The sequence below is a fragment of the Aotus nancymaae genome, unplaced genomic scaffold, assembly GCF_030222135.1.
Source record: "Aotus nancymaae isolate 86718 unplaced genomic scaffold, 86718_ANA_hifiasm-v0.15.2.pri h1tg000028l, whole genome shotgun sequence".
Classification (NCBI taxonomy): Eukaryota; Metazoa; Chordata; class Mammalia; order Primates; family Aotidae; genus Aotus; species Aotus nancymaae.
This window is the reverse complement of record NW_026988441.1, coordinates 36,521,575-36,546,099: the sequence shown is the minus strand read 5'-3', so window position 1 is coordinate 36,546,099 and position 24,525 is coordinate 36,521,575. Positions and strand designations below refer to the sequence as shown.

At 49.4% G+C, this 24,525-nt stretch overlaps 1 protein-coding gene across 1 annotated transcript in view; it reads right to left on the bottom strand.

The window, feature by feature from the left end:
• The window catches only part of ELAVL1 (ELAV like RNA binding protein 1), a 35,777-nt gene extending 18,045 nt beyond the window's left edge, over positions 1-17,732 (bottom strand). Inside the window, exons 1-3 of the mRNA XM_064381964.1 lie at positions 17,012-17,732; positions 15,267-15,454; positions 4,064-4,167 (exon numbers count right to left, since the gene is read on the bottom strand). Of these exons, the coding sequence (XP_064238034.1) occupies positions 4,064-4,167; positions 15,267-15,454; positions 17,012-17,028 (309 nt within the window). The 5' untranslated portion in view covers positions 17,029-17,732. The remainder of the gene's footprint in view (positions 1-4,063; positions 4,168-15,266; positions 15,455-17,011) is intronic.
• Positions 17,733-24,525: the final 6,793 nt, after the last annotated feature.

Genomic DNA, 24,525 nt, shown 5'->3' with positions numbered 1-24,525 from the left:
TATCCAAAGCACCCAGAGCAGCCTCAGGTGAATGGCAGGCATCTGGGGACCGCTGCTGCATGAGCGGAGTGAGCAGTAGCTGCTGTTGTTAAGAACGCCTGCCTATCTGCACTGCAATCCCCAGCGCTGGCTTCTGTGGGTGACACGAGTTTGCTGTTCTGGTTCCTGAGGCGTGGATTTCACAAAGTGCTGGGGAAGCCTCCAGGTGACAGCATTAAGTGCCTATAGCCACACACAGTACCCAGTTTCACATCCTGGCTTTGCTCCTCCATCCCTCTGTGACCTGGGCAGAGCTGTTTTACTACTCGAAACATCAGCTTTTTCCACCCAAATCTGGGGACCATCCTTTATGTAGCTGTGAGGAGGGCAGGTGGGATACTGGACGGAAGGCCTGGCCCACCGTCGGCCTTTGGTAAGCACTGGCTGTGTGCGGCACACAGGGACCCAGCAGTGACGCAGAGTTGTACACAGACACTCGGCAACGTCTGGTAGGGACACCGAGCTGCATCTGGGCCATGCTCAGCCTGTCACCTCCATGCAGGAACACTCTCACTGTGGCTGCCTGGGCTGCTACTATGGGGAAAAGACTAATAGCGATGAGAAGACAGGACACCTCCCTCTCAACTCTGCCACCAAGGGAATGACATCAGGACTAAAGAGAACAGAGTAGACAGGGTGAAGGCAAGGGCACATCTGGGCTGTCTGTGAAAGGCTGGGGCTCTGGGAAGCCCTGCCTGCAGGGAGGAGTGGGGCAGAGGTTTGGGGCCAGCCTGCAGTTCCCAGGATGTGCCTGAGTCTCCTCTAGGATGCCGCCCTCGCCCTGTGCCCCTGCAGGTCCTGTTGCTCGGAATACCCTCATCCCTGCCCAGGCCTGGCTAACTCCTCCTCCTCCAGATCTCAACTCTGGCTTTCTTGAGGGAGACTTCCCTGGCACTGGCCACTATTATAGGCTCTCTGAGACCATCCTGGGGCCACCTAACTGTGAATAGTGGGCACCGCTGGGCTCCCTGAGGGCAGCCACAGGCCAGGGACCCCCAGCACCTAGCAGAGGGCTTGGCCCTAGTCCATACTGTCATAAAGGATTTGTCTGGGGTTCCTAAGGATTGTCATAAAGGGGATTTGTCTGGGGGATTTGTCTCTGTCCCAGATTCCTAGGAGGGAGCTTCTAAAACTCCTGGAATTTCTGTCTTTGTTACTGTGAGGACTTGGCTCCCACTTGAGTTTGTGCTAAGTGATGGCTCAGGATGGACCCCAACACCAGAAAGACCAAGCATGTGACTAGAGGGTTGAGGTAATACTGGTCTGACCTCCAGGGTGGGGGAGGGGAAAACGGTGCTGGGGATGGAGTTCAATCACATGGCCAAAGACTCAATCGATCATGCATTCATAATGAGAGCCCAGTAAAAACACTAGACACCAAAACTCCATGGAGTCTCCTGGCAGGTACACAAGTCACATGCAGGGAGGGCGAGGCACCTGACCCCACTGGGTGTGGACACACGAGCTCTGTGCTTGGGACCCTTCTGTGTGGCTCTTTGTTTGGCAGGCCCTGAGTTGCAACCTTTATAAACAAACTGCCACTGGAAGCGTGAGTTCCAGGAATCATTCTAGTGAGTTATGCACCCTGAAGGAGTGGTGGGAACCTCTGAATTTGTAGCCAGTTGGCCAAAAGTGCAGGGGCCTGGGGACCCCCAAAGGGTGACTGGCATCTGAGGTGAGGATGGTCGTTTTGGGGACTGTGGCCTTAAACATGCGGGGGCTGTGCTAACACTGGGTGACTGGTGTCACAATAGAACTGAATAGGTGGCATCAGATCAACACCGAATAAAAAAATCCAGGATGAGCTGAACACACAACTCCATCCAGGCCCTTATCACGCTGCACCAATGAGTCACCCTTAAATTGGGGAGGGCAAGGGATCCGAAGTCCCTTTCCCTTGGTCTCAAGGTATCTGGCCCAGCATTGGACACTGGCCAGGGGCTCAGTAAACGTTTGCGGAATGAATATGCTTGAAGCACAGAGGACCCCAGGGCCATGCCAGAGGAATTGCCAGAGAAGCCAGGTCTGGACAGCCTCGGGAAAGCTCCAGGGAGATATGACTGAGGACTGTCACATCCCCTCCAGGCTGGCCTGTTTCTGCAGAACTAGGACAGTGGTGGGAAGCCACTGAGAACCAGATTCTGCCAGCAGGGGGCAGGGCTGCTGAAGGTAAGTCAGGCTTCTGACACATGGCCGGGATGACAGGAAGGGACATCTGTCCAGGCCTGGGACCCTGGGGTCCTGCATGGCTCTGGCTTCAAACTCAGGCAGCCACTCCCCAGTCTTTCCTACCAACTTTAGTCCTAGAGAGGCAAGAGAGTCCTGTTGACACAATTGCATTGGCATCCAGCTCTTGCATTTGAGTAAACGAAACCGCTGCACAAGAATAACCAACTGTTCTGCTCTACACCTCAGTCTGGCTGCCTCAGAAACAACCTTAAAATATTTTCTAAATGGAGGAGAGAACTCCTAAGAGATAGGGAGTCCAGGGCCAAGGATCAACCACCAGGGGCTGGAGGTGAGGAAGAACTATCCCTGCTCAGGTGGAAACGCACGGCGCTGGGCTGCCCTCACCAGTCCCTACAGTGGAAGGCACCTTTGGGGACCTGCACTGGACACAAGGATGCAGCAGTGGTGCACCTGCCCTCGGGGAGCCCACTGCATACCACGTTCATGCTGCTGGCACAGGATGGGTCTGGGAGAGCTGCTGCTGAGCAAGGGTTTGGCCACTGAGTAACCAAGATCATGGGGCCGTCCGAGGGCAGGGACAGAGGCCACCTCTTGGCTGAAGGTGCTGCCACTACCAGGTCACAGGACCCTTCCTGGTGGGCAGGCAAAAATCCAGGCTCCCAGGCCTGCCCTGCAGTGACTCAGGAGGCACCTCTGCAGCCTGGGAATCTGTATTTTACAGCTCCCCAGGGAGCTCTGGCAATCAGATAAGCTGAGGAAGCACAGCCACAGTGCAGGTCCGAGAGAGCCTTCTGGGCACCTGATGTGATTCAGGGAGCATCATTCTCTGGGGTAGGGGCATCTAGCAGATCTAAAGGCTCACACAGGCCCACCACATTCCAAATGGCCTCGGAGAAGGAGAGGGGATTCTGGCCGATGAGCCTGCATGTCCGTGGGCACCTTGCGAAGGCAGGCACCAAGGGCGGGTGGGCACAGTGGCTACTGCAGGAAGCCCGGTCACAGGGACCTCTGCATGGGGCACAGGAGGCTCAGGGAAGGCTCAGCAGCTCCCAGGACTGATAGGAGACCAGGGAGCAAAGGTCGGGAAAGAAATGAGGTTGATTCGGGCAGCAGGAGCTGCCCACGATCAGGGGAGACAGAAAGCAGACACCTGGGGATGGGGGTATGTGGGGCTTGAGGCTGACAGCCCCAGTGTATGAGGGAGTGGGTCAGATAATGATGACAGAGGAAATCCATCTGTGTAACCTAGAGGAAGGACCTGCCGACTCATCCCAGGAAGCCACCACAGCCCTGCTGGAGGTGCCACCTCCAGGCTGCTGCACAGTTGGGTTCCTCAAGTCACCTGCTGCTGTGAAGCCTCCACATGTGGCACCCACCTGTCACACATGGCTGTCCTCTTTCTTGTCTACTGTCTGCAGCCCCGACTCACAGGGGCACTGAATTTGTCTGTTTTGGTCACTGTGGGGCACACAGTAGGTGCTGAGTGAATGCTGGCTGAATGGGCGAGAGGAGGGTTACAACGGGCCCCAAGGAGCTCAAGGGAGCACTGTGCAGGCTGGGGGTGGATGGAGCTGCCCGGGGATGGAAACACAATGAGCCAGGCAAGAGAGACAGCCGGGGAGGCCTGGGAGCTGACGTACCCTAGGGACACCTTGGGCAGGGAGTGGGCCCTGAGCCACCCATGTGAGGCCTGGGACGGTCACCACCTGACCAGGGTATCTGATGGGATGGCTGTGCTCATAGTCCGCTGGAGAGAGACCATGAGGCCAGGTGGGCTCAGCACAGACCTGTGCCCAGGCCAGGAATGGATGTGGTGGTGATCAGATCCCTTTACCTTAATGGTTTTTGACTGGAGCCTCAGGCCGTTCAGCGTGTTGATTGCTCTCTCTGCATCCTTTGCAGTCACGTAGTTCACAAAGCCATAGCCCAAGCTGTGTCCTGTGCGGGAGAACACAAGGACATTGGTAAGTCGACCGCCTGCGAGTGAGAGGTACAGGGAGGTCAGGCAGCACCGTATCTGCCCAGCATCTGGAAAATGGAATTATAGGTGCTAGCAAACTTTCTTACTTTCTTTGGCAAACATGTACATTTTCTGGAATGAACACGTTACTTTTTTTTTTAAGAGACAAGATCTTGCTCTGTCACCCAGGGTGGAGTGTAGTGCTGAGATCACAGCTCACTGCCACTTCAAATTCTTGGGCTCAAGAGAGCCTCCCACCTCAGCCTCCGGGGTATCTGGGACTAGAGGCCCACTCCACCAGGCCCAGCTAATTTTTAAAATTATTTGTAGAGATGGGGTCTCTCTATGTTGCCCAGGCTGGTCTAAAACTCCTGGGCTCAAGCAATCCTCCCACTTTGGCCTCCCAAAGTGTTGGGATTATAGTGTGTGAGCCACTGCGCCTGGCCAAGATTTTATTTTTGTAATTAAAAAAGTCCTAAAAGTGATTTAAAAAGGAATATTTAAAAATTAAAAAAAAAAAAAAAAAAACTGCTATGGACGACATCTTTCTGAATGACCAGTCCCATGGGTGCCAGCTGCTCTGTGGGGTCTGGGTGGTGAGGATGAGGAAGGTCATGGCAGTGGACCCCAGTTTGTGTCGCTGTTGCTTTGCCACTTCCTTCTCCAGAGCAGGAGGGCCTGCTGGCACCACCCAACACCAGTTCCATTTACCTCCCCAAGCCTGAAACCAGCTCGAACCCGCTGTGAGGCAGAAGAGGATGGGGAGCCCAAGGAGAGGCCAGGGGCTGAGAACCCCCAGCCCCGCAGGGCAGGCCCTGCCCTGGCGTCATAGCCCTGGCCGTCTCCTGAGCTTCTCTCGGCAATGGGGGGAAACCAGGGTCACAGGCAGGTGTCCCCACACTTCCTCTATGAAACATTCAGCACAGGTACAAGTGAAGACCCACTCACTGGACACCACAGGAGGGAATCAGGATGGTGAGGGCAGGACCAGAGGGGACAGCCACTGGGGTGGGGGTTCAGAAGGAGCTTCATAGAACATCTGGCCAAACACTCTCACTAAAGAAGTGAGGAGGCGCAGGGAAGAGCGCAATCCCTGTCCTCCCCCGCAGCTTATCCACTCAGTCGCAAGGCTGGTAAGCACCAGCTGTGGGTGGCCAGCCCGGCAGGCCTCACCTGGCACTGCTCCATTCCCCCAGCTGGCAGAGGGTGACAATGAGCAGATCACTGAAGAGGAGACCTGGAGCCCCACTGAGGCAGAAGGCCATCCACAAGACTGGCTCTGAGCTATTTTTTAACAGTTTTATGATATGCTTGGGTAGGCTTATAACTTTGCTCCTCCAAACAATACTTTTCTTTAGAAAACAAGTCCTGTGGAGAGTTCCTTCCATCAAGTTGCTTCAGCTTAACCTATTTCTAGAGGACTAGTACATGCAGAATTGGCAACTACAGGAGATGCAAAGTTCAAAAAGTAGATCCTACAAGATGTAACAAATACTTTTCTTCTAAACATCAAGGTATAGCTCAGGCACACTTCGATAACAAGATCTGATCTACTAAGAAATCCAGCGTGATAGCTAAACACTTTAGACCACAAAGTTAACATACATCTTACAACACATGTTACCCTCCTGGCAGCTGGGCCAGGGGCATCCAGACCCCTCTCACTGACAGCAAGATTACAAATCCGCCAGAGAGCCTAACCCAGGTTTGCTACTTTCTTTTCCCTCATTTTATTAATTTATTTTTTGCCACTTTCTTTTTAAAATAAATTTTATTTTTCAGAACAGTTTTAGGTTTACAGAAAAATTACAGGGATAATACCAAGTTCCCATGCAAACCCTCCCAGTTTCCTCTATTGGTACCACCGCACGTGAGTATGGAGCGCTGATGACAATGAATGTTCCCATTAACTTCAGTCCACGTCCCATCCACTTCCTTAGTCTTTCCCTCATGTTCTTTCCTGCCCCGGGATCTCATTCAGGATCCCACGTGACATTAATAGTCATGTCTCCTCAGGCTCCTCTGGACTGTGATAGTTTCTTGTTTCTCGTGACCCTGACAGTTTTGAGGACTGGTCAGATATTCTGTAGACTCTCGATCGGGTTTTATAGAGTCTGTCATGGTTGGAGTGGGGCTGTGCGTGTCAGCGTGGAAGAACATGGGTGGAGCACCCATCTTGTCATACCACATCAAGGGCACAGGCCACTGATATCTTATTGCTGCTGTCACTGACCCTGATCAACTGGGCCGAGGCGGGCAGTGTGCTGTTTTTTTTGGCTGTAAAGTGACTCCCATCCCTTTCTACTCTGCCCTCTGCAGAAGGAAGTCAGGACACACAGCCCATGCTTAAGGAACGGCTCAGAAGAGTTCCGCTCCCCCTCTGCAGGATGCAGCAGTTACAGAAATGACGTGCTGTTAGTTCTGCACGGGCCACTCTTTCCTAAAGAACAAAACCACACTTGGATCCTCTAGACTCGTATTTGTAATAAAACATGGGGCTGAAAGACTCAGCTCTGGGGCCCTGGATAAAGTGAGAACTTGGAGTGCAAGATGGCAGGACCAGGCCCGTGTGGAGTGAGTTGGGATCGCAGCTCAGAGAACAAGCAACAGAGCAGCACAGCCAGGTCAGGACGGCCAGGGCCTCTGCAAGCGCTCCAGATGGCAGTGTGAAACCAGACCACAGAACGTCTGTGATATGGATTCTTGACCACGATGCCAGCCTGGCTGGGCTTTTTTCCTTCCCGAACACCTGCTCTCCGACTGCTCAGTGCCATCTGCATTCGGGCCCCATCTTTCTGCTCCATCCACAAGCCTGGACCACCTGCCTCCTTGGCTGTGGCGGCTCAGATGGACTAAGTGCTGCTTGAGAAAGTCACACACTGGTAAGGACTCAAGCCCCAAGCCCTGGTCCTGTGTCCTCAGCCACAGCTGGCTCCTCTCAACACATAAACGTGGGCCCTGCCTGGCCCAAGTCCCTGCTTCCTCGTCTCCCAGGTGCTGGGTGGTCCTGGCTGATCCCCTAGGATGGTCACTGCCTTGGGGACCGTTTCAGGATGTGTCCCCTGAGCTTTTGGCAGCTTGGGGTAGGGCGCACTCTCTTGGGATGCCCCTCCTCTGGGATGTGGAAATCACACCAGATTTCCATCTCCCTGTCTCTGCTCAGGCTCCTCATCCCCTGTCCATTCCATGGAGACCCATGGGCCCCAAGGATCCACCTTTGGCCCTGTCTCTGCCATATGCTCTTCCTCACCACACATGTGCCCAGGCCTGCCAACATCACTGAGGGAGTTGCACACCCTTGGGCAGCCCCAGTTGCCTTCCCTGGTAAAGCTCCTCCTCTGTCTTCAAGGAGCTGACGCATTAACGGAACACCTACTACGTGTCAGGCCCTGTGCTCGGCTGGGGGTTAGTGATGCATGACAGAGGATGGTTGCTGCCATCATGAAAGCTGTCACATCCCTGTGGGCAAGTCACACAACACGGTGGAGAGAAACTGACAAGCATCAGACAGGGGACAGGAGGGCCCATGGCGGAGGAGATATTTTAAACAAAACCTCTGTGTGGCTGGCGTGAGCAGTCCAGACAGAAGAGCAGGTGCCAAGTCTCTGAGGCGGAGATGATGCCAGTGTATTCACAGAGAGGTGGCCTGTGTGGCAAGAGGCCTGGGAAGTGGCCCCTGGCAGCAGGGCAGAGCCAGTGTGGAGCCAGCGGGCTGGTGATCTAATCCAGTTAGGAGATTTGGGCTCTGTGCACAGGCCAGGGCAGCAAAGGAATGCCCCACCCAGAGGACTGCACCTGGGGTAGTGGGGAATGGCTCCTGACCTCCCTACAGACTGGCCCTTGTGGGTCAAGGCCTGGCTTCATCTCCTAAGTCTGCTCTCCTTTCTGTGGTGGGTGCCTGGAGGCAGTCAGAGGGGAGGCAGGTGAGGGACAAAGGTGGCCTGGTTTCCACCCACTGGGTGAGGCCATCAACTGGAAGGGCTTTGTCCAGCACCTGACCGCCCACTTCCACCCTTGCCTCCAATACAAACCAGCCTGGGCAGCTTTTTAAGCCACCACTGACTGCTCAGGCCACGCCCCAACCAATGAAGTCAGAAAAGGAGAGGGGGTTGCCAGCTGGCCTCAGTGGTTTTAATACAGGGTCTCAGTCCATTGCTAAGGCTGGAGTGCAGTGGCACGAGCTTGGCTCACTGCAACCTTTGCCTCCTAGGCTCAAACAACCCTCCTTCTTCAACCCCGCTCCAGGTAACTAGAACTACAGGACCTCACCACCATGCCCAGCTAATTTTTGTATTTTTTTTAGAGATGGGGTTTCGCCATGTTGCCCAGGCTGGTCTCAAACTCCTGAGCTCAAGCAATCCTCCCACCTCAGCCTCCCAAAGTGCTGGGATTACAGGCGTAAGCCACCGTGCCCAGCCTCCTCAGTGGTTTTTTGTGGGAGGAGATGGCCAGAGGCAGACCTGTGTTACTTATAGTTAAATGATTACAAGCTTTTAAAAGTTTTTAAAGGTCCCTGGCAATTCCAATGCATGGGGGGCATAGGGCTTTCCATGGTTATGCAGATGAGAGGCAGCCTCCAGAGGAGAAGTGGAAGTGGTCCCCAAGTTAATTTCTCCAGGCAGGGTCCATAAGCCATCTGCACCAGGGCATCGGCATCTGGAGTTCAGGGCAACAACTTGGCTCCCTAGATGCCCCCCACCCCAGTCCAGGACCCAGGATGTCCAGCAGGCATGGAATTTGCATCTCCAAACTCCTTAAGGATGCTCCTCCTGCCCACTAGCAGCAGAGCCTGTCAGAGCCCCTGATTGGAGATGGGAGATCAGCCCTGAGACAGGAGGCCTGAGGGCTTGTGAGGCAGCAGGAGGACAGGAGCCTGCCTGGTGACAGTGCTGGGGGGCGAAAGGGGCCCCTGGGATGGGAGGTGGGAGAGGCGGGGAAGCAGGAAGGAGGGACTGGCAGGGAGCAATGCCCAGCTCTCACTTCCCTCAGCTGAAGGAAGAGCCCCCCGTAATCCTTTCTGGTCACAGGGCAGAGGTTCTGGGCTCTGGTTCTCTGCCTGCCTCTCAACAGCATCCCCGTCCAGGAAGGTTAAAGCACAGATGGTCAAACACACTGAGTGGCTGACTCAGGGGCCTGGGAAGAGCCTGAGACTTGAATTTCCCCAGGTACTCTGATGCTGCTGCCGGCCCGGGGACTGCAGCCTGACTGCTGCTGCCTGAAGAATACAAAGCTGCCTCTGCAGGGAGCACCACGGATGCCTTACAGGGCACCCACACCCTGCCCGCCCCGGGCAAACGCTGGCCAGTGCTCTCGAACTTCCAAACACATTTCCCTCTCTCTTTGGATGAGGGTTAGGATTGGAGAGCTGGCTCCCTGTCTTCTGCTGCCAGACACAATGCTTCCATCCCTCAGTGCTTCCTGTAGCTGGAAGGGCCCTGACTTGATGTGGGGTGCAGGGCTGAGGGGGGCGAGTGCCCTGTGGGTGAAACCCTCCTCTGCACCCTGAGGCCAGGTCCCATGAGTTCTCTCTTTAAAGGCCTACAGGGGATTAAGGGGAGACTTCACTGAGAGACAGAGACTGGCAGTGGGGAATGAATTAATTCAGCAATAAGAAACAGCCAAGGTCCACAAAAGAAATGGGCAAAGGACAAGAAGGGTATTTTACAAAAGAAGTACCAACAGCCACTAAATACAAGCAATGATGAGCTTCACCCTGATCGGATTTGTTTGTCCCTCACAGGGTGGCAGAGGTGAGAAACCCTGCCAGGGCTAGCAGATCAGGTCCGGACAGAAGGCAGGGTGAACTAGGCGTCCCCTAGAGAGCGAGTTGGCAACAGGGACCAAGAGCCTTTAAAAGGTATACTCTTGTCTGCCACTTCGCAGGCAGGAAGACTTTCTATGGAAATAACCAGTGAGCAAAGATTTGTGCCAGGACATTTATCTCAGTGGGGCTTTCAAATATCAACACATGGGAAGCTGAATACTATGTAACTGCACGATGATGGGATCGCGAGATGTTCAGTGAAGAGGAAAAATGTCCAGATACAGGAAGGAAAGTCTATCCGCAGCTTGAAGGGTGAGCCAATTCTGCAGAAGCGTATGATTGCTTATGGCCATGAATACGTAAAGAAAGTCGTCTGGAGGTTCACATGTCCAAAAGCTAACAGCGGTGTGATTGTGGGTGATTTTTTTTTTTTTTTTTTGGCTTGGCTCATGCTTAAGTTTTTTTCTGTGAGGATCAAGCAGGACTCATATTAAGAAAAAAGCAGCCAGGATGGGAAAGTCCGGCACAGGAAACAGTGTTCAGAGAATCACCAGCACCCAAGAGTAGGGCTTAACTGGAGGGGTGCAGGGGGTACAGCAAGTGGGGAGAGAGGGCAGGTGCCCAGGGTCTCGGGAGCCCCTGGTAGGGGTGCAGGCTTTAACCCAACCAGAGGTAAACGAGACAGATCTGTGAATGGGGCTGCAGCAGGTGCCTTTGCATGACAGGCCGTCCATGAGGGTGGAGAGTTGATTCCTTCTGATCCCCTGAGGGACATATGGGGCCACTGCGGAGAGGCCAGACACCAGGGCAGGGCTGCCCAGGAAGGCAGCAGGCAGGACAGCCAGGCACTGCAGTAGCCTCCTTAGCTGGTATTTATGGGTGGAATGGCCAACAACCAACCAACGCCATATCCCCAACATAAGGACCAGGGCCAGGCCAGCCAGAAACATTCTGAGCTTTGAGGGTGGCAGTCCCTTCCTCTCATCCATCACCATGCCCCTCCTTCCTCCTGCCTCCAGTGCTCAGCCCTTGGTTGGCACTCAACCAGTATTTGCTGAATGAATAAACGTCCATGATGATCTGCACTCTCCCCCATTCCCAGCACCATTCATTTATTCATTCATTCACTCTGCAAACACTGACTGTGGCTACGTCTACAGAGATTAATAAGGCTCCTGCCTCCAAGAACGATACTGACGTGCTGGACCAGAAAGCTCCAGCTCAGTGGTGGGTGGAAAACCCGCAATGCAGGTTAGCCTGGGTGCCATGAGAACCCACAGTAGAGCATCTGACGCTTGGGCAAGGGGAGGCCTCCTTAAGCAAACATGGCTGGGACCTCAAAGGTTTGAGGAGGGGAGTGACAGGGTCACATTCGGGCTACCAAAGAGGCCCCTCTGCTGCAGTGAGGAGGGCAGTCTTCAGGGAACGCAGGGGGCCAGTTAAGAGGCCAAAGCGATAGTGTGGGCCACAGGTGGTGATGTCCTGGGCTAGGATGGTGGCTTATGAGAAAGAGGAAAGGGATGGACTGAGAAACACCAGGACGATGAGTGCCAAGGACACTCCTAGATTTCTGAGCTGAGCCATCAAGTAGATGGTGGTACCATCGGCTACAGTTGGGACAACTGGAAACAAGTGGCTGGCTTTCGGGAGAGTTAGGTCAGTTTGGAATATACTGAATTTGAGGGACTGAAGGCGTCTGGAGCTCAGAACAGCTTTCTGGTCAAAAAAGAGGTGGCAGACAAGAGGGCAGCTGGAAGCCATGGGGTGACTCTGCCCACCCCAACTGTTGGCTTTGGAAGAAGAGGGCAATGTATAACTCCGAGAACCGGTTGAGTCAAAGACTGGGGGAAAGGCGCTGAAGACAGAGAGGGTGTGGCCTCAGGGCAGTTAAGACAGGTGGGGGCGGAGGTGCTTCTGAAAGCCAGTGGGAGAGGATGCTTCTGGAAGGGGGTGGAGACAGGGAACAGGACAGTCTGTGGGTGAGAGGCCAACACACAGCAGTGGCTCTCGCTGGGGAAGACTGCCTCCTAGAGGACATGTGGCAATGCCAGGGCATTTTTGGTTTTCACCAATGGGAAGGTGCTACTGGGACAACATGGGTAGAGGCCCCGGGCCAGCACGGTGTCCAGAGCACAAATGTGGAGGAACTCTGAGCTAGAGGAAGCTGGAACTCTGGAAGGAATTCCTTTCAAGACACTCGAAGCCCAGGAAAAGTGGGTACCTGGAGAGCCCGAGGCTCTTGGGAAACCACGAAGGGCAGGAAGGATTGGGCTGGAGAGGTGGAGACGCTGTTAGTTCCACTGTGAAACAGGAGGCAGTTATCAGCTAAGGGTGAGGGGGGTGGACAGAGGCCTCAGGGGGGCAAACAGGGAAATGGCTGCTGTGGGACTCAGGGACAACCGTGTGGTCAGCGGAGCTAGGCCAGGGATCAGATTTGCTGGGGTGCCTGCCTGGCCGTGTGAGAGGCTGTCTTCCGGGGTTGGGAGAAAGCAGTTGGCTGGAGAGAGGAATGGTGAGACCTAACGCTGCACCCCAGGCCCTGCCAGCAAAGAGGCTTGCCCACACTGGCAGCAGGATGAGTAAAGCCAGGCTGCAGCATGTTCTCCATGAAGCTCCAGTCACTCACTTCAAGAGCTACTAGCAAGAGGCTGGGCTAGTAGCTCTTGCTCTTTCATCTGAAAGCCCAGGCCCAGCCACTCCACAACTCCTGGTGCACCCATTACTAACCACTGTCCAAAGATAAGACAGGGCTCATCTCTGAACTGAACTAATTTCCAAATTACACTTTTGCAGCCTTCACTGGTTCTCAAAACCAGTTCTCTCCAGACTGAGCCAAATCTAGGTGTTCCTATTAGCATAGCTCACATTCCTTTGAAAACCACAACAAGGGAACAGACAGAGAAATCAGGTTCGAGAAGGACGGCAAATTCTGTGGGAATGCTTGCAAAATCTCTGGTGCCCAGGAATACCAAGGAAAATTCCCTTCCACCAGAAAGTAAGAGGAGAAAGGCGAGACTTGTTAGTGGCACAGGAGAATTTTTAAAACCTCTTATTCAGGATGGTCTCCTGGCTTCTAGAATATTCTAACACGTAAGTTTGTATATTGCATAAAGTCCCTATTGAGAAGGCATTTATTAAATCAGACTTTCAGAGATGGAAGGACAGAAGGCTTTTGTATTCAGTGCCCCCATCTGAAGAGCTAATTTTCTATACAGACACCAGACAGGCTCTTTGGGAGGCATTCAGGGGTCAGGTGTCTTAATGTAAGTGGGGAAACACTGAAGATAAAGTGTGATGATGGGCACATTAGGTTCAACACATGCGTTGAACATATATGTTCATATATGCTTGAAATTTTCCGTAATAGAAACTTTTTCTTTTTTTTGAGGTAGAGCCTTGCTCTGTTGTCAGGATAGGGTGCAGTGGCGTGAACTCAGCTCACTGCAACCTCTGACTCCCTGATTCAAGTGATTCTCCTGCCTCAGCCTCCTCAGTAGCTGGGATTATAGGCATATGCCACCATGCCCAGCTAATTTTTGTATTTTTACTGGAGACAGGGTTTCACCATGTTGGCCAGGCTGGTCTCCATCTCCTGACCTCATGATCCGCCTGCCTGCCTCGGCCTCCCAAAGTACTGGGATTACAGGTGTGAGCCACCGTGTCTGACCCTTAACTTTTAAACTAGTTTACTTTTTTCTTTTTATTTTATTTTATTATTTTGTATTTTTATTTTTTGAGAGGGAGTTTCGCTCTTGTTACCCAGGCTGGAGTACAATGGCACAATCTCGGCTCACCACAACCTCCGCCTCCTGGGTTCAGGCAATTCTCCTGCCTCAGCCTCCTTAGTAGCTGGGATTACAGGCACACGCCACCATGCCCAGCTAATTTTTTGTATTTTTAGTAGAGACGGGGTTTCACCATGTTGACCAGGATGGTCTCGATCTCTTGATCCACCTGCCTCGGCCTCCCAAATTGCTGGGATTACAGGCGTGAGCCACTGCGCCCGGCCCTTTTTATTTTTTTGAGACAAGGTCTCACTGTTGCCCAGGCTAAAGTGCAGTGGTGCAATCTCGGCTCACTGCAACCTCCACCCTTCAGACTCAAGTGATCCTTCTGCCTGAGCACCACAAGTAGCTGAGACCACAGACACAGACCACCATGTCCAGCTAAGTTTTTGTGTTTTTGGTAGAGATGCAGTTTCACCATGTTGCCAAGGCTGGTCTTGAACTCCTGAGCAAGTGATCCTCCCACCTCGACCACCCAAAGTGGTGGGATTAAAGGCATGAGCCACCTGGCCTTAAATGAGTTTTCAGTATAGGTAATCACAGTCCCCAAACCCAGGATGGCAGCCAGAGCACCAGGAGGAGTGACCATTCCTTGGCTTCCTAAAGCAGGGCAGACACAAAAAGGAAGGGGGGCGGTGGTAGAGGAAGGAGGAAGAAGAGGAGGAAGAGCGGGTGTTGGGAGGAGGAGGAGGGGGGAGGAGGAGGAGGAGGAGGAGGAAGAGAGCTCCCCACATGGTCTGTCCATAATTCTCTCCAGAGTCCTTGAAGTCATGCTGTCGGAATGGAGGCCGCTCTGTAAGTCGGGCCTTAACAGGTGCCAGGCCCTCTGCAAACACCTATGAGGTAGGGACCACCAGGATGTAGGAGTCACCATCTCCACATTCCGGATGGGGACACAGAGGCTTAGAAGTTCTACTGTGAGGGAGTGGAACAGTGGGGCTTTCAGCTGCCAGGCTCCTGCCCCTCTAAGAGTTCAAGCTCAGCCTGGTGCAGAAGTTCAAGTTGATGACGTTGACAGTAAAGAGAGCAGTCCAAACATAACGAAGGGCTGTCCACGAGGTCTTCTGTGTTCTGCTGACCTGGGCCTGACCAAGCATGGGGGCCTCGGCAGGCAGACAGGGGTAGGCCTGCCTGCACCTGCCCCGGATAGGACACTCGCCAGGATCCTTTCCACACATGGGACCCAATCAATCAGCCCAGGCCAAGCCAGGTCAGGCTGTGCTTCTCCAGCCCCTTCCAGCTTTCAGAATGCCCTGTCTCTGGTTCCTTCCTCTCCTCCCACTGTCTTACTTTGTACATGCTCTCTGTCTTAACAATGAATTTTTCCTCTTTTGGGAACTTATGTCCGATCTTATACAAGAGCAACGGACAAATGGAGTTTGAAATGAAAATGAAACTTCACAGTCAACGTTTCAAGGCTGCAGTTATCCTGCACTGTGGAACGTCACAGAGTCACAGGCAAAGGAGACAGTGCCCAGTGGGACGGCCACCAATACCCACTCTACAAAAAATGCCTCCATTTCTTTACCTGCTACTTTATCCCGAATAAGTTTTGCAGATTCAACTTCACCAATGCTGCTGAACAGGCTTCGTAACTCATCCTGGGTCATGTTCTGAGGGAGGTAGTTGACGATCAAATTCGTTCTCCCAATGTCACCCCTGCAGTCTTCGGCCATGTGGTCTTCATAACCATTAGACATTGTATTTTTCAAAAATCTGCACAGGAAAAAAGAGCAAGTAAATTCTGAACGTCCATACTGCAATATATGAAGGCAAAACTAGTAAGTGCATTTGCACTAGATTTTTTTCTTTCTTTCTTTTCTTTTTGAGACAGAGTGAGACAGAGTGAGACTCTGTCACCCAGGCTGGAGTGCAGTGGCATGATCTCAGCTCACTGCAACTTCTGCGTCCCGGATTCAGGCAATTCTCCTACCTCAGTCTACTGAATAGCTGGAATTACAGGCACCCTCCACCATCCCCCAGTAATTTTTGTATTTTTAGTAAAGATGGGTTTTGCCGTGTTGGCCAGGCTGGTCTTGAACTCCTGGCCTCGTGATCCTCCTGTCTCAGCCTTCCAAATTGCTAAGATAAGAGGTGTGAGCCACGGCGCCTGACTCTGCACTTAGAGATTCTTTTCTTTGCTGCATATTAACTTACAGTCACACCAAAATCTGCATGTGGATGTTTACAGCGGCTTTATTCATAATTGCCAAAACCTGGAAGCAAACAGCAAGTCCTCCAATGGGTGAATGAATAAACAGACTCCATTTGTGTGGTTCTGTACACGGGTATATTTTTTTTATGATAAAAAGAAATTAGCTATTAAGCCAGGAAAGGCATTTAAAGAAACTTTAAATGCATATTTAAGTTGTGATTAAATCTGTGTGATTCCAAGTCTATGACCTTCTGGAAAAGGCACACTACAGAGAAAAAGATCAATGGTTGCCAGGGATGTGAATGGGCGGGGACAACAAATACTGGAACATGGAATTGTCAGGGTTTTAGGGCAATGAAAAAGAGGTACCATGTGAATGTGAGATGCTAATAATGGGTGTGGTGGCACCATCACAGCTCACCGTAGCCTCGAACTCCTGGGCAAACCTCAAGCGATCCTCTCACCTTAGCCTCCTGAGTAGCTGGGAATACAGGCATGTGCCACCACATTCGGCTTATTTTTGAAACTTTTTGTACAGATGGTATCTCACCCAGGTTGGTTTTGAACTCCTGGCCTCAAGTAATCCCTCCGTCTCAGCCTCCCAAAATGCTAGGATTACTGGCATGAGCCACTGTGCCTGGCTTCTTTCTTTTTTAAAAATTTTTTATTCAGCCAATACTTCATTCTAAAGCCAAGGAATAAGCGTTTTCCACTTTACAATTTTTCTGTAAATCTAAAACTGCTCTTAAAAACAATCTATGAACACAAAACAGAACAACTCTAAGTCCACTAGGAGGGCTTCGAAGAGATCTACAAACAATTCCAGCACTACAATTTAAGATCCTATAAAAAAAAAACCTTTGGGTTGTCTCTCGAGAACATTCCAGATTTCCAACTGCTTTCTCCCCATGTCCAGAGACTGTGGGCTGCACCTGAACCCCACGCCTGGACACCCTGTTGCTGAGGGGGCAGGCAGGCAATGGTCCTCTGCACCTGTTTATTCCCAAAGACGCAGTGACTGAGCTGGAAAGAGGTGAGGGTTTCTGTACCAGTCAGAGGAACTTGGTCTTCACAGCTTGCAGGCTTTGAAATATCTTTCTCAGTTGCTGAAGTCTTACCTTTCAGTGATAAACATCAGAGCCAGTGATGGCTTTGGAGAAGAGTCTGGATCAATGTGGCTGAGAGTGCCAAGTCTGCCCTTCTGAAAGTGTGTCGCACACTGAGCTCACTCCTCCGAGGTCCCTCGTCCCTGCTTCTAAACATGCATGTAGTCACCCCTGTAGATGACCACCCCCTGGGAGGTCTTGGCAAGAGCCCACCCATTTCCCTGGATCCCCGTTGCTCAGTTCTCTGTTATGTTTGAACACCCAGTGCCCAAGGTCACCTGCCTTTGGCCTTCTCTAAAAATAGCCTTGCCAGCGGTTACATAAAAATGTGAACACATCTCTTACATGGAGACTTCCTACCTACTCCCTGAATCAATGCCGAGGAAAGAATTAGGTCTGGTTTCTTTTTTCCTGGGGGAAACATCCAGGTCTTCCCTACCCTCCTACTACTCTCAGATACTGTGCAAAATCAGTACAATTTCCTAGCATTTCTTTTACTTGAGGATGTCCTATGCTCCTTACTCTATAAAAAGTAGGCTAGCATCAAAAGCCATAAAAGAAAAGATTGAAAAGTGAGACTCCATGAAATTAAAAACTTCTGTACGGCAAAAGGCATCATAGACCAAGATGAGGAGAAGTAGCCTGGGAGAAAAGATTCACTGCACATTCTATCATTTAGACCCGTAGTTCTCACCCTGTGCCATTCTGCCCCCCAGGGGACACTAGGCAATGTCTGGAGACATTTTTGGTTACCATGACTCTGTCAGGGCCAGGGTTTGTGGGGTGCTACTGACATCTGGTGGGTAGAGGTCAGAGAGCTTTAAAGCATCCTTCAGGGCACAGGTCGGCCGCACAACCAAGAATTATCTAGCCCGAAATGTCAGTACTGCCAAGGCTGGGAAAACTTAATTCAGAACATCTACAAATTAGCAAGGGATAAAAGAAGAGACATAACCAAGAGTGAGGTAGATAAAGGATATTAGTGGCAATTTATAAAGGCCTGAAATTCACATGGCTCATAAGTCCAGAAAAAGACACTGAACTTCATCTTCATGAACAATGAGGAAAATGAAAAAGAAAACCAGATGCTACTTTCTGCCAGATGCATGGAATAAAATCCAGTGCAAGATCACCTGCTACTGATCTGAGTATGAGACGGGTACAACCTTCTGACTCACAACTGCAGGAATCTGTTCTACAGAAATAATCCCACAAGTGCAGGAGTTCAAGACCAGTCTGGGTAACAACGTGAGACCCAGTCTCTAACAAAAAAATAAAATAATTTAGTGAGCACGGTGACCTGCACCTGTAATTTTAGCTACTCAGGAGACAAGGTCAGGCGGATCGCTTGAGCCCAGGAGATCAAGGCTGCATGTGATCCAGTCTGGGCAACAGAACAAGACCCGGTCTCAAAACAAAACAAAAAAAGGGCAAGGAAGTCACTACCGCATGGTTCATAAAAGTATAAAACTGGATGTAATCTAAATATTTGTTAATGGGGGATGGCTAAATATCAACTTTCAGTACCAGCTCGGGACCACCAGGATTACAGAGTTTAATCATGAGTAACTCCACGTGTCTGTTATACTATCTGTGGCCATGAGATTTTAAAATAGATCACTGGCTTAAAAACAAACAGGCGAAAACATTTGCTGGAGGCTGATCCAAACAGAGCACAAGGGTTAACTCTGAAGAACTAAATGCAACTAAAGCTTGCTCAAAATGTGATTCAAGCATTTCCTTTCTTTCTTCCTCTTCTTTCCTTTACCTTTCCTTCTCCTCACCCTTTCTCTAAGAGTTAGACATCTACTCTGCTTTTTCCCTCATTCTGCTTTCATGGAGAGTGAAATGGACAATGGTTGCCCCATGCTTACTGCCCACAGTGTGGTATCCTCCAGGCCTGGGAAAAAGTGGACCTTCTGAAACACACATCATGGCCTGTGGGACAAATCTGGCCCACTGCCTGTTGTTATAAATAAAGTTTTATTGGAACACAGCCTGTCTCATTTGTTTATGTATTGTCTGTCTATAGATAGTTTTGTACTACAATAACAGAGTTAAGTAGTAGCAACCGTATGGCCCAAAAAGCTGAAAATATTTACCATCTGGCTCTTCACACGCAGAAAAATATGCCGACCTCTGTTCTAAAATGTAAAAATATAAAATTTCTAAGAGAAAAATCTTTGTGGCATTGGGCTGGGCAAAGATTTCTCAGACATAATATGAAAAGCCCATTTCATTAAAAAAAAAAAAGATAACCCAGGTATCATCAAAATTTAAAACTTTTGCTCTGTGAAAGACACTGCTAACAGAATTAAAATCCACTGACTGAAGTAAACATTTGCAAAAAGGACTTATAGTCAGAATACTTTCTTTTGTTTGTTTTTTGGAGTCAAAGTATTACTCCACTGCCCAGGCTAAAGTGCAATGGCACAATCACAACACACTACAGCCACAAACTCCTGGGTTCAAGCAATCCCCCTGCCTCAGTCTTCCAGCTAATTTTTTATTTTTTGTAGAGATGGGATCTCACCATGTTGCTTGCGCTGGTCTCAAACTCCCGGTGTCAAGTGATTCTCCCAACTCAGCTTCTCAAAGTGTTAGAATTATAGGCGTGAGTCACCTCACCCAGCCCAGAACACATTTTTTTAAGCTCTCAAAACATAATAAGCAGGCTGGGTGCAGTGGCTCATGCCTGGAATCCCAGCACTTTAGGAGGCCAAGGTGAGGGATCACCTCAGGTCAGGAGTTCGAGACCAGTCTGGTCAACATAGTGAAACCCTGTCTCTACATACACACACACACACACACACACACACACACACACACACACACTAGTGAGACGTTGTGGGGCGCATCTGTAATCCCAGCTACTAGGGAGGCTGAGGGAGGAGAATTGCTTGAACTCAGGAGGCAGAGGTTACAGTGTGCCGAGATAGTGCCACTGCACACCAGCCTGGGCGACAGGGCCAGACTCTGTCTCAAAGAAAAAAAAATCCAAACAAACAAACAAAAACCAACAACAACAAAATCCCAAAAAACCCAAAACAACATAATAAGCAAACTACCTCGTTTCAAAAATGGCAAAGATATGAACAGATACTACACCAAAGACTACATATGAATTGTAGACAGGTACATGAAAAGATGCTCAACATCATTAGTCAAATTAAAATCGCATTGAGACACTGCTACCCACCTATTAGAATGGTTAAAGCAAAATAAAACAAAAACAAACAACAACAAAACAGACAATGTCAAGTGCTGGCAGGGATGTGGAGAAGCCAGCATATTCATGCACTACTGGTGGGAATGCAAAATGTGAAATGTGACAGCCACTCTGGAAAACAGATTGGCAGTTTCTTATGGTAAAATACACACTTAGCTTGGGATCCAGCAATCCTACTCCTAGTATTAAGGCAACAGAAAGGAAAACCTATCTTCACACAAAAAGCTGTATAGAAATGTGTACAGTGGAATTATCAATAGCCACCCAAAACTGCGACAACTCAAATATTCTTCAAGCCATTAATGGATAAACTAGGATACACCATACAACAGAACACTACTCAGCAATAAGAGGTACCACCAATTCATGCTACTTGTGTGAATCTCAAATATGTCTTGCCACATCATTTCCGTGCCGTTCTGGAAAGGGCAAAACCGTAGGGATGGATCTGTGGTCACTGGGTTAGGAAGTGAGGGGAAAAGTTGATTACACAGGGACAGGAGAAAGGAATATTTCAGTTTGTGGGAGTGTGAACTTTCCAATCTTTATTATGATAGCAATCAAACAACTCTATCCATTTGTCAAAACTCTACTCCAAAGAATAAATTTTCCTACATGCACATTTAAAAATAAATTGGCTTAGTGTGGTGGCTCATGCCTTTAATCCCAGCGCTTTTGGAGGCCAAGGTGGGAGGACTGCTTGAGCCCTGGGGTTTGAGACTAGCCTAGGCAGCATAGCGAGATTCCATCATTACAAAAAAAATAAATAAATAAAATAAAAAATTACCCAGGCTTGGTGGTGCACACCTGTATGCAATCCCAGCTAATTATGGGGATTGGTCGGAAGGATCACTAGAGCCTGGGAGGTCAACACTGCAGTGGGCTATGATTGTGCCACTGCAGTCCAACCTGGGTGACAGAGTGGGATCCTGTCTTAAAAACAAAAACAAAACCACAATAAAAATAAATGTTAAAAAATTTAAAATGAGAACTTCTGCTTTGCTGCCCTATTCCTCCTGACACCTGGAGTCAAGGCTGAGCAGCCCCTGCAGGTCAAGTTCTTGGTCAACTGGCAAAAAGATAGAAACCACAATCCACCCCCCAGCCAAAGCAGTTTCATGGCATTTCCAAATCCCACCCTGCTCTCTGGAGGCCCTTCCCTTGACCTTCTCCAAATGTGAATCACCCATCCGGGGCCAAATCAGCTTCTGTCCTACAAGCTCCAACCACAACCAGGCCTGGTCACCACTCAATTATCAATGACCCCAAGTTGGAGCCACCTCTGTCTCTCTTAAGGTACAAGGCCTGCACAGTCCCACAATCAAGATGCTTGCACTTCTGGTCTCCCCTGTCAGTAGTGTCACCCTCTGTGGAGGCTTGGAGATCACGCTATGATGCTCACGGTCAGGTATGCTGTTAATACGTGGTCTTGGTTGGCGTGGTGGCTCATGCCTGTAATCCCAGCCCTTTGGGAGGCTGAGGAGGGCAGATCACCTGAGATTGGGAGTTTGAAACCAGTCTGACCAACATGGAGAAACCACGTATCTACTAAAAATACAAAAAATTAGCCGGGGGTGGTGGCACATGCCTGTAATCCCAGCGACTCAAGAGGCTGAGGCAGGAGAATCGCTTGAACCCAGGAGGTAGAGGTTGCGTTGAGCCAAGATTATGCCACTGCACTCCAGCCTGGGCAACAAGAGCAAAACTCCATTTAAAAAAAAAAAAAAAGTGGCCTTGAGTTGTCGTGACAGTGTAGTTTCCCAGGGGTGAGACGCAAGGCCTTTCACGATCAGGCCCAGGCAGTTCTTCAGCCTCAGTCGCCATCCTCCCTTCCTGTTCACTCCAGCTTCTTCCCAATATGCTACAGGCCTCTGTTTTGGCTGTTCCCTCTGCAGGGCACAAGTGTCCTCTCCTTCATTTCCCCGCTCATTTTAAAAAATTAATATTTTGAGAGCAATCCAAGATGGCTGATCACTAGCAGCTAGGGATCATAGCTCCCAGTGAAAGCGCAGAGAACGAGAGGACGCCACACTTTCAGACGAATTTTTGTTGCTCACGGACCAAGAGATTCCCAGGCAGAAAAGCACCATCAATCTTAACACTGCTGTTTTGGCTGGCGCAGTGGATTGCTCAGATTTCGGCACTGGGAATCAACAAGTTGGACGTCCTGCTCAGAGACCTAGTTAGAAAGTCGGTAATTACAAAGACGACAGAGGGATAAATATATAATGAAGGGAAGAAATCAGCCTAAAAAGGCGGAGAATACTCAAAATCAGAATGCCTCTCCCTCTACAGGGGATCGCAGTTCCTCATCAGCAACGGAACAAGGCTTAATGGAGAACGAGTGTGTTCCATCATCAGACGCAGGTTTCAAAAGGTGGGTGATAAGAAACTTCTGTGAATTAAAAGAACTTGTTCTAACCCAATGTAAAGAAACTGAGAACCTTGAAAAAAGGTTTGATGAAATGCTAACGAGAATGAACAATTTAAAGAGGAATATAAGTGAATTGATAGAGCTGAAAAACACAACACGAGAACTTCGTGAAGTATGCACAAGTTTAAACAGTCGAATTGATCAAGCAGAAGAAAGGATATCAGATGTCGAGGACCAGCTTAGTGAAATGAAACGAGAAGACAAGATTGGAGAAAAAAGGATAAAAAGGAATGAGCAAAGTCTCCAGGAAATATGGGACTATGTGAAAAGAACTAATTTACGTTTGATAGCTGTACCTGATTGTGACGAAGAGAATGAATTCAAGTTGGAAAATACTCTTCAGGATATCATTCAGGAAAACTTTCCCAACCTAGCAAGGCAGGGTAGTATTCAACTCCAGGTAATACAGAGAACACCGCAAAGATATTCTTCAAGAAGACCAACCCCAAGGCACATAATCGCCAGATTTATTAGGGTTGAAATGAAGGAGAAAATACTAAGGGCAGCCAGAGAGAAAGGTCAGGTTACCCACAAAGGGAAGCCTATCAGACTTACAGCAGATCTCTCAGCAGAAACCCTACAAGCCAGAAGAGAGTGGGGACCAATATTTAACATCCTTAAAGAAAAGAACTTTCAACCCAGAATTTCATATCCAGCCAAACTAAGCTTTACAAGTGAAGGAAAAATTAAATCTTTTGCGAACAAGCAAGTACTTAGAGACTTCACCACCACCAGGCCTGCTTTACAAGAGCTTCTGAAAGAAGTACTATATATATAAAGGAACGAATATCAGCCTTTCCAAAAATCTATCAAAGGGCAAAGAGCATCAACACAATGAAAAATTTACACCAACTAATGGGCAAAACAGCCAGCTAGCATCAAATGCCAGTATTAAACTTATATATATTCAAATTGGATGAAAAGCCAAAACCCATCGGTGTGCTGCATCCAAACCCATTTCACATGCAGCGATGCACAAGGACTCAAAGCAAAGGGATGGAGGAAGATTTACCAACCAACCAGAGAGTAAAAATAAACAAATAAATAAAAAGTAGGAGATGCAATTCTCGCCTCTGATAAAATAGACTTTAGAGCAACAGAGATCAAAAGAGGCAAAGAAGGACATTACATAATGGCAAAAGGATCAATGTAACAAGAAGAGCTAACGATTCTATAGATCAACGAGACAGAAAATTAACAAGGACATCCAGGACTTGAACTCAGACCCGGAGCAAGTAAACTTAATAAACATTTGTAGAACTCTCCACTTCAAATACACAAAACATACATTACCACCTCACACCTATTCCAAAGGTGATTACATAGTTGGAAGCAAATCACTCCTCAGTAATTGCATAGCATTTCATAGGTTTAAATGAAATATTGGTTGGCTGCTTGTTTGTTATTTTCTTCCCTTGTTCCTTCCTGTCTACATCATTAAGTATAATTATTGGTATAAAAGAGGTTTTCAATACCCATTTCTAAACTGCATTCTAGCTGGGCAAGAAAGCAATAGTCTCATTCTCTCTCTCTCTCTTTCTCTTCTTTCTTCTTCCTCTGCATTCTTTTTTTTTCTTTCTTTCTTCCAAGAAAAAAAAAAGAAGTATATCCCTCTGGTCACTTACAGTAATTGGACATAGGGGGAAACAACCACAGTTAGTGAAGCTATAGTGATAATACTGTCCAGCTAACTGCAACTCTTTGGGATAATTTTAAAAGAGAAAAAAAAATTAATATTTTATTTTATTTTGAGACGGAGTCTCACTTTGTCTCCAGGCTGGAGTGCAGTGATGCAATCCTGGCTCACTGAAACCTCCACTTCCCAGGTTCAAGTGATTCTCCTGCCTCAGCCTCCTGAGTAGC